This window comes from Passer montanus, unplaced genomic scaffold, assembly GCF_014805655.1.
Source record: "Passer montanus isolate IOZ18808 unplaced genomic scaffold, ASM1480565v1 scaffold77, whole genome shotgun sequence".
Taxonomy (NCBI): domain Eukaryota; kingdom Metazoa; phylum Chordata; class Aves; order Passeriformes; family Passeridae; genus Passer; species Passer montanus.
The window spans coordinates 1,225,356-1,245,051 of NW_024372923.1; the positions used below are offsets into that span (position 1 = coordinate 1,225,356).

The window sequence follows — 19,696 nt, forward strand, 5'->3', positions numbered from 1 at the left end:
TGATCCCAGGAGCTGAGAGCAAACCCCGCTCTGAGCCAAGCAGTTAGCAGAGCACTGGGAGGCTGCTGCTGGAAATCAGAAGAACAGGCTGTGTGTTATTGATCTGGTGGTGTCTAACATCACTCACCATTGATCTGCCCTTGGCTAGACCATGAAAAATTAGCAATGCCTTCATTATGGATTGGTGGCCTCCCAAGGGCTCATATTCCTCAGCAGATCCATGGTTTGTGTGGAGCTTTCAGAGGAGCCCAAGTTGTCAATCACAGGAGTTCACATTTATTTCACATTTATTTCAGTAATTACAGAGTGGGTTAACTTGGGGACCTGCCTCCCGTTGGTTTTTCTCTTGATTCTGGCATGTTTCCTTCACCAATTAATGTGTTTTCCTTAGTTGCTTTTTTATAATTATCTACCCCTGAAAAAGTGGTTGCTTTGCTTATCCATTCTACTAAAATAATGCTTGAACGGATGTGGAAAGCAGAAACCCTTGGAATCTCTAGAATTTTATTTTTAGCATCAAAACAATTTCTTAGAGGTCACCCTGAGGTCCTGATGAACTTTCAAAAAAAGGTCCATACTTTTTGGTCGTTCATTTGTTGTAGAAGGGTCTCAGAGGCATGATCTTTGATGCAAAGCCTTTTAGGGTTTGTTTTCTGAAAAGACAATTCCAGATTTCTCCTTCCCAATATACTTCATAAAAATCCAAACATTGGGAAATTACAAAATCCTTTGAAAAAGGCTGGATTCCTTCTGGCACTTTCTGTTTTGTCCCACTGCAGCACCTTGGAGTAATTCCTCTTTTAACTTCAGGCTGCTGCTCCATTTTCTGGGATCTGTTTGAAATAAAAGCTTCATTTTTTTCACTATGATTGCTGTTACTATGAGGGTGGTGAATGAGGAAATCAGTAGAGCTCAGAATTAAACTCAGTAAAAAGAATTGCCTTAACTAAAGCATGCGTTGCCCATCAGATTACAAATATCTTTTGAGGGTTCCTGATGGAAAATTTGAATGGATTATGAAGCAGCTAGAGGGAAAAAAAAAAAGGAGAGATTTCAGTGAATTAAATATAAGCACAGTCAAGAGCCACCAAGAAGGTGTTTCTGGACAGATGATGTCTTCATCAAAAGAGAGTTTGATGAAGAGTGGGTTAAGTTGGGGACCTGCCTCCAGCTGGTTTTTCTCTTGATTCTGGCATGTTTCCTTCACCAATTAACATGTTTTCCTTATTATTTTTTTTTATAATTATCTGCCCTTGAAAAAGTGGTTGCTTTGCTTATCCATTCTACTACAAATATGCTTGAAAGGATGTGGACAGCAGAAACCTGGTTAAGTGGTTAAAGAGGTAAATTTTAACAGGAAAGTAGATCTGTGTGAGAAAAAATGAAGCTTTTGAGTACTGTATAATGTGGTGTGAAACTGAAGTTCCTCAGGTGTTACTAAACAAGTGTTTGGGGAATTAGCTCAGACCAGGCTGGGAGAAGGGAGGACCTGGAGCTGGGAATCGGCAATATTGCCTGTTAGCGCTGCCGTCACCATGTAGAGCATCAAACCATGGCAATTCCACCTCTGACACTCCTTTCTCTGCATCCCTTGCCCACCTGCCTGCTTCTGTCCCCCAGATCAGCCCCCTGCGGCCGCAGAGACCCAAGAGCCAGGTGCTGAGCGTGATGTCCAGCGAGCGGCGGTTCTCCGTGTCCCCGGCGCCGCCCGGCTCCCAGCTCACCCCACCCCCCATCACCCCTCGGACCAAACTCGCCTTCAGCATCCAGCCCAGTAAGTCTTCTCTCTGAAATAAACTCCTTTGTAGTGTGGAAATGTACATCCTGAGCGTTTCTTCACACCCTGGTTTGAGTTTGGGTATTTCTTGCACCAGGTATTGATGCCTCAGGTTTAGCTTTTCTATTTTCACATTCTGTGCTGCTTTAGTGTCTGGGTCTGGGTTCACATCAGGGGATGGGGAGCTCTCTGCACAGAGCAGGGAGACAAAACAATTCCTGCTCCAGCTGGGCACCAAGGACAAATGATCCCAATCTCAGCCCAGGAGCACAAAGCCCGTGGGCTGCAGAGAGAAAAACAAGCAGGATGGGGCTGCAGGGGCTGCAGTGGGATTGGACACTGAACTGCAATGTGCACATGGAGCAGAGCTGAGCCCAGGGAGAGACCCCGGCAGCGCTCGTGCATTTTGGGGCCATTTGGGTTCATCCTGGGGGCAGCCCTGGCTGGGCTCTGGTGCTGCCCGAGGGGCATCCATGGAGGAGATCCTTTGAGTAAATCCCTGCTTTATTCTTTAGCTCTGTCCAGCCTCTGTTCTAGGCCAGCCTGCACAAGGCATCAGTATTACTTAAGCTCTTACCTTTGCCAGCAAAGATTAATTCAGTATTTTACAAAAGGAAGCAGAATCATTGCACTGAAACAGTTTCTTTTCAAGTAATCATTAACAATTAATTAGGTGTAGAGTAACAGTCAAAAATTCACGTTGTACTTCATCCCATATTGAGTGTTTTGGAGCATAAAGGCTTAAAAAGCAATATTTTTTGTAATTGTACATTAAAAAACCTTCTCTTTGGTATATATTGTGAGTACAAACCAGAAGGGAAAATAAAGGTCAGGCTTTTTGAAGTAGTTTTTGTTTGACATTGTCATCTATCACTCAGCTTTTCTGTGAAGTATCATCTGTTTGCTTCAATCTGCAGCAAACCCTATTGCAGAACTGGGTGTAATCCAACACCTATTTCTTTCCCAGTGCTCTTTCCCAAAACCTGTTATTCAGAGTTTGCAGCTGCCAGTATGTGACAAAAAAGAAAAAAATATATTTTTTTATACATGTCCCCAAATCCTACTCCAGTAGTCAAGAGTTCAGTGTTAGCAAGGAGGAGAAGGGATGATCAGTCTTCAGAAAAAAAATCTTGTTCCATCAAGGTCATTGCTTTATTTACTGGTTTTGGTACTTTAAAAATTTTTCTCTCAAAAAGTCAGACACCCGAAGCAAATATTTTGATTACAATGAACTTGTAACTCTCACCTTCCTTTACAATTTTATAGCCAAAACCTACCAGTATGCTACAAACTGGGAATGCAGAGAACTAGAGGATATATACTCCTGCAAAAGATATTTTAATTGGATTTTTTGTTCATATGTACATTTTATTAACACTTAGTTTGATTTCTCTTTTTTAAAAATACCTGAAATTACCAGACAATATTATTTCTGAGAATATTTTTTGTGCTAGAGATTGCTGGGTGTTATATAAAATAGGATCAGCTTATTGCACAGTCCAGAATCATTTCAGGAATTACAGTGATAAATTTCTTTAGGAATTCCAAGGATAAAGAAGTTCCTTCAGAGCCCAAATTGGCTAAAAGCAGTTAATGGGTTGCTAAGCAATCCTGGCTGCCTATTAGCTGGCACTGGAGGAGAAGGGAGTGTAAAATGTCATCATTAGGGTAAGATGAAAAAAAGGTCCCTTAACTGATCCTTTCCAGCTCCAAGATCTTCCCAGTGGCACATGTCCAGCAGGGAACAAATATCCAGAGCACACTCATCTGATGAACCACCTTGAATAATGAATTTCACTGAATAACGGGAGCACACCAAAAATTGGGGGTAATTATTTTAGTGACCACCTTAGGGGGGTTTAGTTCAGCTGAGGCAATAACAGATCTGCAGCAAAGAGATTTTCTTGGGACAACACTGAGGATTCCTGGATTTGTTCAATACCTGTTGCTGCTGCAGGGTGGATATTCCCTGGATTTCACTGAATTCTGGGAAAGATCAAATCATTGTTTTTAGGATAGAATCTTGTTGTTCCAATAAACAGTTGCCAGATAAATGCAGACATGTTTCACATGTATTTTATGAGCTCTTCCCGTGGGTGGAAATGCTCTGCCCACATTTGCAGGGATTTATTTATTTGGATCCTTCATCAGGATAAGGTTGGGAAGGTGCCACAGACAGGCTGCAGGAAATTCCATCTGCAGCAGGAGCTGGGGATTGAAGGGAAAGGGGGGGAAGCAGAGCAGGACAACTTCATGGACAGTTGGGTTCCATCCAGATTCTTCAAGCAGAGTTGCCTCCACACCTTGTTTCCTTTCCAGTCTGCTTGAAACATTCCTCAAATACTTCCTGAAAACCTGCCTTTCCATGGGTCTTCCAAGGATCTGTTGAAAGAAACAAGGGATTTGGGTTATTCCTAACAAAATGGGTCTCACCATTCTCTTGGGAGCACCTTGGCTTAGGTGAAGTTAGAAGTTTTTATCATGAAGAAGAAGTGAAATCTTGTTGTTTGAAAAAATATCATATAGAATGCAAAGTTTAAGTGTTCAGGGGGGTTAAATTTACTTTATTTTTGGGAAATTGTGTGGTATTCCACTCAGTTTCCCAAGGAATGTCTACAGAGAGGCCTAAAAATGTGGGTTTTTTCTAGGAAATATGGAAAGGTTTTTCTTTCTGAAGCAGGGCTCAAGGTTTTGGTAAAGCTCTAACTAAACACACAAAAGAAAATGCCATTTCCCAAATGTTTCCCTGTATTATCCTAAACTGCATGGAAAAACCAACCAAAAATTCAGATATCAATATATTTAGCTAAGATATAGATGTTTAGTGGTGGAGGAGCTGTGCAGGACCTGTGCCAAGGAGTTCTTTTGTGACATTAAAGATCTCAGATTCCCTAGTTCTTTAGAATGGATGGGGAATTCATCCAGAATGGACAGGGAAGTTCATTCCCAGCATCAATCTTCAGTGACAAATGCACAACGTGGTTTCCCAGCTGCAGTTCAGTTCCATGAAGGAGGAGATTCTCATGGAGATCCAGAAAGGAAACTGAGGAATGTCTGGGGAATGAAGAAATCCTCTCAGTAGAAAGGGAAGGATGAAAAACAGGAGCAATGGAAAAGGCAATGAGAAATTCAGCTCCTGGTAGACAAATATTTTCAGCCTACTGGAGAGGAAGCCACTGAAAATGTGGAGTCCCAGGAGGGAAAATCTTTTTTTTCCAGTAGTCAAGAGTTCAGGTGGAAGGATGAGGAGTAAAATTACAGTTTTCAGTGACAAATCAATAGAGCCACCTTAGAGTTAAATTGTGTTGTGAGAGGCCATTTTAGAGAACAATAAAATCACACTTTTAATAAAATATTGATATGAGCTTTGCAATAAAAACATCTGCATAAATAAGTCCTCTCTTGTTTCACAAATCACCCCAGTAAAATAAAATAGAAATCACTTTTTTTTTCCTAAATAAAATTCCCTCATTTATAAACAAATCATTTCAGTTTCTTATCTCGTAGGGATCGCAGTGGGTTTTATTAAAACGACTGAATTAAAATGACTGTATTAAAATGACTGAATTACCCTGAAATATACCCGGGGGGGATTTCTCCCCAAAAACCTATGTATCACTCAGGCCCCAATAAACTTTATTGTCCCTCAGGCTATTTGCCTCTGCAGCACATACCTGGGAGGATTTATCTGTTAAGAAAAGGGAATTTTCTACCCAGCACACAGGAATAATAAATGTTTGGTACTTTCTCGTGCATGATTTTATTTACTCAACAGCTAATGGCTGCTCATTTGTTATAGTTACCTGGAGCCTGAATGTTTTGGAGAGAGATGTACTTAATTCCAGGCTTTCACTTGTGCATTTTATTAAGAGGGAACTTTGATTTTACTGGGAGAAAGTCAATAAAACTTAGCCAGATTATATTTTCTTCATGCACTTTGCAAAACTTCTATTGTGTTTCAATGTACAAGGAGAGCTTGAAGGTGGAGAAATTATATTTTCTAAGCTATGGATATTTTTGGTGGGAAACATGAAACACAAATTATGTTTTATTAAAAATAGGATGTTGCTCAAGTATTTTGAGGGCATTTTGAAATGAGTCCAAGACCAGGCTGGAGAGGGCTTGGAGCAACATGGGGTAGTGGAAGGTGATTGTGGAAGTCCATCATCCATGGCTGGATGATCCATGAGTGTCACAGTCATATTTTCTGGGAAAATCCCTTTGCCTAGGATTCTTCTCCTGGGAAGCTGAGAAGCCTCAGAGAAAAATGAAAGCAATAATTATCTGATTTGCTTCTCCTGTGTTTTGCTGCTTGGGAATGTGTTTGGACATTGTTTGCCCACAGGTGATTGTTTCATTGGGTTCATGTGAATTGTTTTGACTCATTGGCCAACCAGGGTCGAGGCTCTGGAAAGAGTCACGAGTTTCATTATTATCTTTTTAGCCTTCTGTAAGTATCCTTTCTGTATTCTTTAGTATAGTGTAGTATAGTTTAGTATTCTTTAATATAGTATCTTAAAATAATAAATGAGGTTTCTGAGGACATGGAGTCAGATTCATCATTCCTTCCTTTGTCTGGGAACCCCCCAAATACAATCCATGAGGTCCCTCCCAGCCCAAACCACTGTGGAACTGTGGGATTCAGCTGCTGGCAGGGCTAACCCAGTGTTGTTTTTGCAGATCTGGAGCTGAACGGGATGTCCAGCTCCGACATCCCCGACGTTCCCCCTCCTCTGCCCCTCAAAGGAAGCACGGCCGACTACGGGAACCTCATGGAGAGCCAGGACTTGATCAGCCCCACCACGTCCCCCCCTGCCCACCAACGGGTGAGTCCCACAGAATGAGCCCTTCTGCAGTTTTTGTTCCCTGAGCCATCCCAGGGGAGGTGGGATCCTGCTCCTGCATCCATCAGCTGGTCCAGGGGGCTCTGCAGCGCCAGGAGGGTGAGGGAGCAGCAGCACCTGAAGGAAAGCTGGGTTCATTCTGGCCAATTCCAAGGCAGATGTTGTCAGGTTTGTCGGGCAGGGAGCAGCAAATTGGGTTTAAAGCCTTTCAGTCCTGTGTCAGGAAAGGAAATAAAACACGAACCTGCCACCTTCCCTTCCTGGAGCTCTGCTCTGCCAACATTCAGTCACCACTCATTTATTTCCTTGAGGCAAACTCGTGTCCCCTTTGAGGCAAGGAGCTCAGCAGCTCTTCATCATCAACAGGGTTTGCAGCTTTCTGAGGAAAATTCACTTTTTCAGCTTTGTTTCCTGTAGCTGGAAGCTTTTAAAAATAATGTGGTCCTTTTCTTTAAAGCAGCACTTTTGAGAAATGCCTTTTATTTTCTTTATGGGCAAAAAAAACCCAAAAAACGTTTAAAGCAGTATGGAGGGTTGATCCTGGCTGGTGCCCACCAAAGATGCTCCATCACTCCCTTCCTCAGCTGGGCAGGCAGAGAAAATACAATCAAAGTCTCATGGGTTGAGATAAGGACAGGAGAGATCACTCACCCCTTGCCCTCAAAACAGGCTGGACTTTGGGAAATTAATTGAATTTATTACCAATCAAATCAGAGTAGGGCAGTGAGACCCCAGGAGGTCACAAATTTTCTTTGACTCTGAAATGTCAAATTTTGACTGAGCTGTTTTGTGGGAAACTTCCCAGCAGAGCTGATTCCTTTTGTTTGCAGAGGTGTCATCCAGATCCCTCTGAAGTTCACCATCCCAGTGAAATTCTGTGGAGTAATTTGCTTTCTAGCAAATTTCATGGTGACAGAAATGCAGAACTCTCAACAGAGAAGGAGTCATGCAGGAGTTTGGTTTGACCCTGGAATAGTTTGGCTTACCAGGAGTTTGGTTTTACCCTGGGAATAGGTGTGTTGAACACAGATTGTCCCAGTGCACGAGTCCAGCTTTTCCATGGTTGAAATGCTGCCTTTGTTGTTGCAGGAGCTGACTTTTTTTGAATTGTTGTACCATTTCAGGCTGAATGGTAAAATAAAAATACAGGTAACTTCAGGAGTGAGAATAGAGATATTCAAACTCCAATGTTTCACTCTTTATTTGCATATACTGGAAAATTCTCTATTCCCATCCTCTCTTCCATAGTTGTTCCCCATGGCTGGATCATTTTAGTCAATATTTTCATTTTCCCTCTCATTTCCATCAAACTTTACTGCACTTCTAACCTTATAACCCATTTCCCCAGCATCTGTCTCAGGGGCCAGCTCTCATTTGTCCTGAACACAGCCCTCTAAGTGGAAAATTACAGAATGTACAGCAGGGCTGCCAGGAGGTTTGTCTGAGGAATCCATCCCTGGGAGGAAAGCTGGGAAATTCACATTAGGATTCACATTTCTTCAACTCCTTCCTGCATAAACTCCAGAGTAGTAAATTCACTTTGTGTGATGTACTGTAAGGTTTAGGCTGTGGTAGTAGCTCAGGGTTGCCAAGATGAGTTCAGATTTTAGCTAAAAAGTATTAAACAGTGGTAAGAAATAAAATCCTGGCAGCCAGGGGTTTTTTCCTGACTGGTGAGGGTTTTGGAAGGGGTTTCCACTCTGGGGATAGCTGTTTTTAGTTACTGTATGGCTCCCAAATGCCATGGGGGAGTGGTTTTGGGAGCCCACACCTGGAGATAACTCAGCCTGATTTGCTCTGTGACCTTGTGCAGCTCCTGTACCTGCCACAAGCAGCATTTCCACATCGTTAAAGGGGAGTTAGAAATATAGTACCAATATATTCCTGTGGTTTTTTGCAAAGTTTTACTCAGCTCTTAATATTTTTGCTCTTTCCAGTCTTGATTGCTCAGGCTCCTCTCATTTTTTTACTACATTTTGTCTTTTTAGGAACAGAACCCATTTTCTAACATCTGGTGTTGAAGGGCATCAGAGTTTAATAGCTGAGAAATGCAATCAGACACAAGCTACATCTTCTTATCTAACTGCCCACAATTTTCTTCAGCATCTGTGTTTTTATAAGCTTTCCAAGACCATGGAATGTGGTTTCAAAGCCTGGCAGAAGGATCTAAAGCAGATCTGTCCCAGAGCCACCTGTCCTGGGCAGGGCCAGGAGTGGCACTCGCTGATCCTCGTGTGTCCCCTCCACCTCAGCAGATTCTGTGATTCTCTATTAGGTTTAGAATTGATTTTGGAGAAGGTTTCTAATCTTATAACAATCACTCTGTGCCTTTATTTCATCAGGCTGGTAGGAAGGAAGCTTTTAAAGAACATCAAGAAAATGAGTAGTGCTGGACATGAAAGATCAGATGGGTAAATTCTCATTGCTGCCGTGATTAAATCCCACTCCACAGTTTTAATGACTTATGTTTCATGGGTCAAATAGCTCCATAATTCATAACTGGATAATTCTCTGCCTGGTAAACTGATCATCTTTTAAATTACACTGCCATTGTATCAGTGAAGAAAAATCAGTAAAACCTATTAGAGATAAGATTATCTGAGTAGCTTTTAAACTGGAAATATCTCCTTGTGAGGAATGATTGTGTTTTTCACTGTGGTTGTCTTGCAGTGGGTTATGAAAGGCAGGAAAAGTGCTGTAGTGAACTAAAAGCAGGCAGCCAGAAAGGGATCAGGTGCTCCAAGTCAAACTGCAGGCAGTAATGTCATTTTTGAGACAGCAATCTCAGATATTCAGAGTCCAGTGTTACCTTGCTCTACCTGAAGTCTTTAATCCAGGTGATCACCTCATTACCATTTCCTGATTGTCCCTTATACCTTGTTAACTCTGAGACCTTTGTAGATATTTTCTTGCTCCCTGTGATTTGTTCTGCTAAAAATGTCCTTAATAATATATGGGAACATTAAAAAAAAGAGAAATCTACGACTCCTGCAAGGATTATTATTACATCAAGGGATTCCTTGAGGCACTTATCATTCTTTATGGGTTCATCCTCACCCTTGCATACAAATCAACCTCCTGCTTAGTATTCAGAGCAGGGAGGGAGCTCAAAGAAAATAGATAAAGGAGCACTTGGGTTGTTAATATTGGCTATAACACTTCCTAAGCATGGGGTAATGGTTGGGATGGGAACATCTCCATCAATCCAGCACAGGTGGAACGTGGGGATGGCTGGAGCCTGCCAGGAGCAGAACAGCCTTGGGTTGACTCTGCTGTATGGGGATTGTTCTGGTTGCTCATTGGGATGAAACCGGATGATAAATTCACATCTAACACACAGAAGGCACAACCCAGGGGGATTTTTCATGTGTTGCAATGCAGGTGCTGCAGTGCTGGAAATTTTCTCTTGTAGCAGCTGCAGTGAGCAAAAATTGACTTTAAAGCTTCAGCAAATGTGTTGTCCTGATGTAGAGAGGGACAGAGAGGCTGGAAATGCAGCTGGAACTGTGGAGGAACAGGGAATTAGGGAGCACAACTTGAGGGGCTGCAGTAGCAGCCTGCAGCTCCTCTCTGAACTCTGCTGGCTGTGAGCAGGGACAGGAGCCAGGGGGTGGCTGGAGCTGTGTCAGGGCAGGCTGAGGTTGAATTTCAGGGAAAGGTTCTTCCCCCAGAGGGTGCTGGCACTGCCCAGGCTCCCCAGGGAATGGGCACAGCCCTGAGGCTGCCAGAGCTCCAGGAGTGTTTGGACAATGTGCCCAGAAGAAAAAAAAAAAAATTAAAATACAAGGTTTATTTGCCATCTGATCATTATTTTTGCCTGCTGGGGATGGGAAACCTTGCAAGGCTTTCCTCCTGTGCCAGTCCCTCACTCTTCAGTGGGTTAAGATGTTGCTGAGCAAAGAGTTTCTGAAAAATTCATTTACTTTTTAATAAGTCTCCAAGTCAATGGACTGCCAATGCTTTTTACAGGACTTGGAATGAATTCTGTGTTCTCCTTCCTGCTGTCTGCCCAGACAAGTGGTGTGTCCCTTGATTCAGTTCAGGGGGTGGCCGTGTCCCACTCTCCACATGGGATCAGGCTGTGGTTAGGGCCATGCTGATGTGCTGGTTTGAGTGGGAAGGGACCTCAAATCCCATCCATTCCACCCCTGCCATGGCAGGGACACCTTCCCCTGTGCCAGGTGCTCCAGCCCCAGTGTCCAGCCTGGCCTTGGGCACTGCCAGGGATCCAGGGGCAGCCCCAGCTGCTCTGGGCACCTGTGCCAGGGCTGCCCACCCTCACAGGGAGCAATTCCCAATATCCCATCTAAATCTACCCATTGTCAGCTTAAATCCATTCCCTGTGTCCTGTCCCTCCATGCCTTGTCCCCAGTCGCTCTCCAGCTCTCCTGGAGCCCCTTCAGGTCCTGGAGGGGCTCTGAGCTCTCTCTGGATCCTTTTCCTCTCCAGGTGAGCACCCCCAGCTCTCCCAGCCTGGCTCCAGAGCAGAGGAGCCCCTTTGATCTGCTCTGGGATTGTGACCTGGAGCAATTCCATGTTTCCCAAATTTTGAGGCATTTCTGCTGTTCCCTGTGAGGGGCTGGGGGTGGGAACACCCATCTCTGCAGAAGAGCTCTTGCAGTTCCTGTCCCTGATGCCAGGGCACGCCAGCAAGGGCAGGTAATGGCTGTGCCACGGAGTCAAATGAGACTCTAATAGATGATGGATGAACCAGGGGCTAAACAGTCATTTCCCATCAGTTACCTGCTGGATTTTGCACAGAACTTTGCTCCCTGGGTCAAACAGCCAATTAGCTTAAACTGTCTGTAATTTGGTTGCTATTAGAGGAGTTGGGCTGTTCTCCCTGCTGGAGAGTTACTCTGCCAGAGCCTCACACTCAAATGTTATTTTTCATTGCAGATATGAAATAACCACGTTGTTGTCAGGCATCTCAGCTCTGTGCTGAAGGAATAGCTCGGTGTCTGAAAGCATTTTCACAGTCCTGGATGGCTGATGGTCTATTTACATCCCATTTCTGCTGCTTCTGACCTAATTACATCCCTTAATCCTTCCAAGCAAAGTGCTTCTCACTGGATCTCCAGAGCGTGTCCTATCAATGACCATTGAATTTCAAAGAGTTCCTTGCCCAGGAAGAAATCTCGTGCAGTGCCACAAGGACCCTTTTGGAGAGTCAAGTCCTGTTTGATTTTTTTGTAGTTGTTTCTTTTCACAGTATTCTATGAATGAAAAACAACTCGTCTCTCATTTTGCTGTTTGAGAGTAGCAAAAAAAAATTTGAAAAAAGCATTTTCTCATCTTCTGTAATTGATTTTTACTACATCTTGAACATGCCTGGTGTAGTGCAGTTTATATCTCTCTGTAAGAGAAGACAGACAAATGTTTTTAAACTTGATTCTTTTCTGTATCAGGGAAAGAAAAAAAAAAACAAACCAGCAAACAAATGGGAGCAATTTCATGTCTGAAGCAGAAGGAACAGATTGTTTCTGTGTTGCAGATGTGCCTTTTACATAAGGTTTCTGCTTCCCCTGAGGTACCCCTGAGTCAAGGATTCTGCCCAAAATAGGTTGGGATGTGAAGCAGCAGCCTCTGTCAGTTTGTCAGGAAGGAAAGGGAAGAGTCAGGTTCACAATTAACCACTGAGATATAAACACCAACTTGGCAAAGAGAGTCTTAATTAAACACAAAATCAAGACAAACTCTATTTTTATTGCAAAGTTTCTAAGGGGAAGCACAGCACAGATGAACTTTATAAGCCTGATAATGGTTTTTGTGAGTGTGGTGTTGAAGGGAGGGAGGAAATGTGGTTGAATTTCTTCTGTCCTGGATAAAAGGAAGGATGGATCAGCCCTGGGAGTGATGCTCTGGAGTTGCCCCAGCTCCATAATGGAATGTTTTGTCTTGCAAAATTCCCAACAGTGTCACCCCAACCAGCATTACACATCCTACTTAATATATTCATTGGGAGCTTATTATATAAATGAACATGTGCTAAATTTATCCGACTTTCTAATGGAAATTGTAAATTCAATTATAATAATTATCTACCTATCTCTGCTATTTCTTTCTGCCTAATTTGCTTGCAGAATCTGAGCTCGGGTAGGTTTTGAGCTTGTTATTTATAGCATATATATTTAGCTTCTTCTCATTGTATTTGCATTGTCTCTGCTTTTCAGAACCAGGTTTTCAGGGCTGATTTGATTGTTCTCTGATCAATATGAAGGGGCTCATTTGGTTGAGAAATGCCTTTGATCTAATTGAATTGAGAATTATTGCCAATAGAGTGTTATTTAAATTCAAAATGGATTTGCACAAATGATGCTATCAGCAGAGCTGGTTGGTTTTTTTTTTCCTGGTGATGAATATGAAGTTAAGGAGAGCGAAGCAGGGAGAAAAGTTTTATATTTTGTGCTGTGTTTTCGAGGGGCACGTGGTTTATGGAGTTTGAAGGGAATGCCAGCTCCATGAGATGCTCATGTTCTGCAGACCACCAGCATTTCCCAGAGCTTTCCCAGAAGCCTTGCCTGCATACAGGACTGTAATTAAGCAAGTTTTCAAAGGTTTTGGAATCTTCAGATCCCAACTGGCATTTATTCCAGAAGAATTATTTATTAGCAGAAATTCAGGAGTTAAAATGCCAAGTTAAGAGTGGATTTGCTCAGGTAGAAGAAATATTTAATGGTTCTGGCTGTAACACTTCAGAGGCAGATCAGCAGTGGCATTTTAATTAAAAAACCAAACAAAATCTTCCGTTTTGCATGTAGTAAAAAAATTAAATTCTTATTTTATCTGCCTTTCATATTAATCTGTTGACTTTTCTGACTCAGAGATCATCGTGTCCCACTGGAAGTTGGGAACAAGCAGTGCCCATTTGGAGCCTGCTGTGGGAAATCATGGCATCATTTAGGGTGGGAAAGGCCACTAAAATTATCCTGTCCAGTGTTCCCCCAGCACTGCCAAGGCCACCACTGACCCCTGTCCCCAGTGCCAGGGGTGGGTGCCTTTTTTCCAGGCAGGCAGGGAAGTGCAGCTTTCCAGCCTGGCACCCTGGTCCGGTGCCTCGCTTTTGGTTCAGAGATTCTCCCTCAGCAGCAGATCAAACCCAGTGGGTTTCCAAGGTGCCAGAGAGCATTTTGAAGCCAAGGAGGAGGCTGGGAGCAGGCAGAAAGAGCAGTGGTGCTGCTGGAGGGGCTGGGAAATGGAGAGTGGATGGAGCAGAATGGAGAGATGAGCTCAGGGCATGGCTCACTGGTGGTGGTTTGGGGTCCCTCTGGTTTGGGAGAGTTGGGAGGAATGAGAAGAGGTGTAAAATGGAGTGGAAAGTGGTGCTGTCCAGGTGGGATACAGGAAAGAGATTCCAGCAGAGGTCCAGCCTGCCTTGCTCAGCCAGTTTGCATTCCTAGCTTTCTCCTTAGCCTGTGGTCAGTGAAGCTATCTGGTGAAATCTCAGATTTGTAACTCCATGCTGGCTTCTTCCTGCTTGGGAGAGCACATTCAGTTACCTTAAAGGTTTTCTTCTGCTCTTACTCATCTCTGAAAACTCCCAGTCATGAGACTGCAGGAGCATCAGGAGCTGCTCTGAGCAGAGGAGGGACTGAGATGTCCTGGCATCACCCTGAACCTCTCTCCTTTTTGGGACAGCATCCTTGGATGGCTTTGAAAAGGACCAGCTTTGGTTCTGTGCACTTCCATGGGGTGTCTCAGTTGTTCAGATACCAGGATCTTCCTGATCCTGACAAACCATCAGGAATTCTGTCCAGCACTGAGGCTGGTATGTTCTTGCAGAGGTGACCAAGGAGTTTGGGCAGAGCTGGCGCTGCTCAGGCTGTGCCAGTGTGGAGCCAGCAGCTGGTGCTGGGCTGGGAGAGGCAGGGCAGGAACAAACAGCTGGGAAAGCATCACTGGGCTTGGAGGAAAGCAAAAGGCCCTGACTGGGGAGTGGGGGAGAATCACAGGGAAGAACAAAGCCAGAGCAGAGCTGATGAGCTGTGACACTGCAGCACAGCCTCTGGGAAACCTGTGCTGCCTGCACTGCCAAAATCTGGGAAAACCTGCCTGCAAACTGCAGTGTTCTCCAGCTCTTTCTGCAACAGATTTTATCACTTGTAGGTTTCAACATTAGGAAAAAAAAGTCTCTAATTTCCATAATGGCTTTTTTAATTTGTCCAATTAGCTGGTGATTCTGACTGGGGATGCTTTTCTGTTGTGAGATATGTAAAGTGATTTAAAATACGTATATTTGAACGTTCTGCATTTCTGTTTGGAATATTTTAATTATAACTGTGTGTGTAATAGTAAATTGTGAGTTACTTATCTCTAAATTATTTTAAATTGTTTCTTGTTTTTTTGTTTAAATATTTCTGTTCTAACTGTGCAAAATCCAAAACATAATGGAAAAGCAATGAAGCCATTGCTTCAGCTTGGTTTTTAAGCTCTGAGTGCCTAGAGGCTGAGGGCAATCAATACAGACCAAAAAATCAATATCTTATCATGATATAAAGTGGGGAATTATAAACTTCTCCAGTGCTTTCAAAAGATTTTTCCCTTAAATATTGAGCTAATTAATCCTGAACTCTTGAGAGATTTTTTTTTTCACTGTCAAAAGTCAAAGTTATATTTAAAAGTAATGGCTGAGAGCGTTCTGTGTTCACAGCAAATTCTGCAGGGAGAGGTTTTTGTGAGCCGGAGGGTTCCAGACTTACCTGCTGCCTCTTGCACTTAGAGATGACTCAAAACCGTTCCAGAATTCCATTCATTCCTAACGTGACCTGCCCAAATTGTTTTTTTCCAGCACCTGCCTCCTCCTCTGCCCAGCAAGACTCCGCCGCCGCCGCCTCCCAAGACGACGCGGAAGCAAACGTCTGTTGACTCTGGGATTGTCCAGTGAAGAAGGAAGCGGGTTCTTTTCCAAAGATCAAGCTGTAACAATTCATTTCCCTAAGTATTTTATGGTCTATAATGTTTACCTCATTCAGGTGCGCAGTATCTAACCTTTAGTGCAATGGTAACTCCATAAGAAATCCATTTCTCGCCGTGTGTCGGACCCAACACTACATCCCCCTGGCTTTGGGGTTATTCCCTCCCATAACTTGAAAGAAATCTGGATTTCTACTTGAGACTGGGAGCTCCATCAGCTGACAGAACCCTCTTGCTAAACCTTCTCCCTGCTTTGGATAACGCCAGGCACAGAGCTAAACGCGGAGATTAAAATGAGAGCTGGAAATGTTGTACCTAAAGATTTTGGGTACCTCTGGAGTTTCAAATGAGCAGAGTGTTTGTACCTAATCTCAGTGTATATAGGAGTCAATGACAATATTCACATGGAATTCAGGGCAAGAGGAGGTTTCCCAGTGAGGTGAAGCTGCTGTAGGATTTCCCTGAATAACAGGGATTTTAGCCCAGGGTTAAAAATCAGACACCACTGATTTGTGAAATTGGTCTGTGTTACAAATAACCTGATTGCAATGAGCAAAGTGGGGATTTGGGGCTCTCTTGGCCACAGTGACCACAATGCCATCGAGTTTAAAACCTCTGGTGAGAGGAGGAAAGGTGCCAGCAAAACCTTCCTTCTGACCATGAGGCTGCTCAGGGAATTTGTAAAGTCCCCTGGGAAAATGTTCTTGCAGGTGCTGGGGTCCATCAGTGCTGGCCCCTTTTTAAACATCACCTCCCAAGGGCACAGGAGCAGCAATTCCCGAATGTTGGAAGTCAAGCAGAGCTGGCTTGGCTGAACAGGGATCTCCTCTTGGATATCAGGTGGAAAAGGAAGGTGTGTGCCAGTGGAAGCAGGGTCAGGGGGAATGGGAACAACACAGAGCTGCAGCTCCCCCCTATAGGGAGAAAATTCCTGTGGTCAAAGCTCAGCTGGAGTTGGAGCTGCCAGAACTGTCAGGGACAAAAAAAGAGCTTTTCTTCAAATGTATCAATGGCAAAAGGCAGTGTAAAAATATCATCAGCCCATTCTAGGGTGGGGATGGGCACCTCACAAACAGGGACAGGGACAAGGCAGGGGTGCTTAACACATCCTTTGTCTGTCTTCAACGTGGGTCACAGACCAAGAGGGTCCCAGTGCCCTGAGCTGGAGAACCATGCCTGTGACAATGATCAACTCCCAGTCAGCCTGAAACTGCAGCATCTGCAGCCCCAGCTGAACCCCTGCAAGTCCATGGGCCCTGATGGGATTTATCCAGAATCCTCAAAGAGCTGCTGATGACAACATAAAGCCCCTCTTGATGATTTTTCCTCTCTGGGGAATCCAGAGAGGTCCCAACTGACTGGAAGCTGGGGAATGTTGTCCTGATTTTCAAAAAGGGCAAGAAGGAGGACCCTGGAAACTACATGCTCAGTAAAATCATGGAGAAGATTATTCTGGGAGGTCCTGGAAAACACCTGGAGGACAGTGAAGTCATGGGTCACAGCCAGCACAGCTCCATGAGGGAAAGTCCTGCTTGTGGAACCCAATTTCCTTCTACAGCAGGGTAACCCAGCTGGCTGATCCAGGAAAGCCAGGAGATGGAATCTTTTTGGACTTCTGCAAAGCTTTTGATACTGTCTCCCACAGGATCCTTCTGGACAAAATGTCCATCCTACAGCTGGAGGAACACATCATGGGATGGGTGAGCAGCTGGCTCAGGGGTGGGGCACAGAGGGTGACAGTGACAGGGTGACACCAGGCTGGCACCAGTCCCACTATAAACAAGACATGAAACTGTTAGAGAGTGCCCAAGGGGAAGGAAGGGCCTTGAGGAGAAGCCGTGTGAGGAGCAGCTGAGGGCACCTGGAATGTTCAGCTGGAGGAGAGGAGACTGAGGGGAGAGCTCAGTGGGTCAGCAGCATCATCCTGAGGGAACTGCAGGGGCAGGGATGAATTCTTCATTGTCACAGTCAGGGACAGCACCCAGGGAGCAGCTGGAGCTGGGCCAGGGTGGATTTAGGGAAAGGTTCTCCCCTGAGGGTGCTGGCACTGCCCAGGCTCCCCAGGGAATGGGCACGGCCCTGAGGCTGCCAGAGCTCCAGGAGGGTTTGGACAGTGCTCCCAGTGGGATTTTTGGGGTGTGTTAGGTTGGATTTAGGGAAAGGTTCTCCCCAGGGAATGGGCACAGCCCCGAGGCTGCCAGAGCTCCAGGAGGGTTTGGACAATGCTCCCAGTGGGATTTTTGGGGTGTCAGTGCAGGGATAAGAGCTGGATCAATGATCCCTGTGGGTCCCTCCCAGCTGAGGATAATCAGTGATCAATGAGCTTTGTAAAATGGGTCACTGGTGATCACCCACTGCCATTGTCACTCAGCTGGACCTTTGGGTGTCCATGAGGGGAAAACAACAGCACGAGGATATGGCAGAGAAAACTGAGCAGAGAGGAGACTCCTGCTCATTCTGAACCTAAATGTTGAGTACAGGAACGGGAAGAGCTTTTTCCTTTCTCTGTTGTGTAATATTTCATGTTGGATTAGGATGAACTGAACGGAATCACTTTGTCCTTGTGCCATCATTCTGTACAGTGTTTGTATATATGATGGTTTTTAGAATGTTTTAATTTTTATGGTGCCTGCTTTTCACTTCATAATGATTAATGTGCCTGCAAAGAATGCTTTACGTATTCTTAATTTCCTAATTGCTGAAAGTGTAAAGAAAAAAACAAAAAGTGGGGTTTTTTTCCAAATATTGAGCTCTGAGAAATATCAGACTGATGGGATGGGGTTTTGGGAGGGAGGAAGGAAACTAACTTTATATTCTAGTGGTTTTTTATTGTCATCACACTTTGGGTTTTTTATTATCTACAATCTTTTTACTCTTACAATAGATTGTTTTTAAATATACCACTGACTCAAAAAAATAAACTGTTATTTTAAAAGCTTGTCTAAGAAAATGAATATATTCCCTGGGCATTTTTGGTCCTCACTGCAGAATTTTGGGAACTACTGCATTATGTAGAAGGCTGTGTATACACTTCCTTTTTTTCAGGACAGTTTAGGAGGGGAACTCATGAGAAAACTGAAATCTTTTAGTGTGCTGTTATGGTTGTTCCTGCAGGTTGGAGCTAAAACACACATCAGCACTAAGAACATCCATCCCTGTGTGCTGTCCATGCCCAAAATGATGGCTTGGGTATCTCTAAGTGAATGCTTCAGAAAACAGACGAGTTTTATGTAATATTTTCCACCTCAGGTACCTGCTACATGATGCAAGTTCCAAGCAGAAGTGACTTTACACAGCAGTAAAACAACACTGTTGTTACAGAGGCAGAAAAATTGCCCTTCTCATAAAAAGTGGCTTCTGTGGTCAATTACATATTCTCATTTTTTTTGCCTTAAACCACGGTGTCACTTTGGATCAAACAAACACACTTTTCCTTGCTGTAAAATCAGCTCCTGGAGTGTCTGCCTTAAACCACGGTTTAAGGCAAAAAAATGAGAATCATTTTGGATCAAACAAACACACTTTTCCTTGCTGTAAAATCAGCTCCTGGAGTGTCTCAGGATTTACTGTTGGATCTCATCCTGCAATTCCCTCTTTGTTTTGTTCCTATAATCTCTGCTCAAGAGGAGCAGGCAGGGAAGGATTCTTGGCTGCAGTCAGTCAGATATCCATAGTCAATCAATAATGTATTACAGCTCTAATTCTATAAGTCTTGTATTTAATTGAGAATTGCTTTAGAGGCTGCTCTTGCTGCTGCTCGTGCTGGGATGCTGGGTGAGTTTTCCTCTTTTCTTTTCCATTTGCTTCCTAAAGGATGGGAAGAGCTTTCCCATCGACCTTTCAGTGGATGCCTGTAAATTGTATTTCTGATAATGTGTTTGTTTTCCCACGTCCTTAGCAAATTCCTGTGCTCGTGCAAGTGTTATAATTCAGCCCTGTGAGACTCCTCAGACAAGAGCTGCACTTCCAAATCGGTCTCACAGCACAAACTCCAAATCTCATCTGTGTGTGTGTTTTACAAATATGCAAGCTGAGCCTGGGAATTGAAATCAGGCTCTCAGAGCCGCTCTCAGACCTGAATTGTCACCTTTTTACAATCTGACAGCTCCTAGGCTGTGACTTGTGCAGAACCCAGAATGAATCTGGGCCCTCCTCAAACTGG

At 44.0% G+C, this 19,696-nt stretch overlaps 1 protein-coding gene across 2 annotated transcripts in view; it reads left to right on the top strand.

The window, feature by feature from the left end:
- The window catches only part of DOCK1 (dedicator of cytokinesis 1), a 265,150-nt gene extending 247,552 nt beyond the window's left edge, over positions 1 to 17,598 (top strand). For both annotated transcript variants that reach the window (XM_039731351.1, XM_039731353.1), the window contains exons 50-52: positions 1,621 to 1,774; positions 6,458 to 6,603; positions 15,410 to 17,598. In XM_039731351.1, coding sequence (XP_039587285.1) covers positions 1,621 to 1,774; positions 6,458 to 6,603; positions 15,410 to 15,505 — 396 coding nt within the window. In that variant the 3' untranslated portion in view covers positions 15,506 to 17,598. The remainder of the gene's footprint in view (positions 1 to 1,620; positions 1,775 to 6,457; positions 6,604 to 15,409) is intronic.
- Positions 17,599 to 19,696: the final 2,098 nt, after the last annotated feature.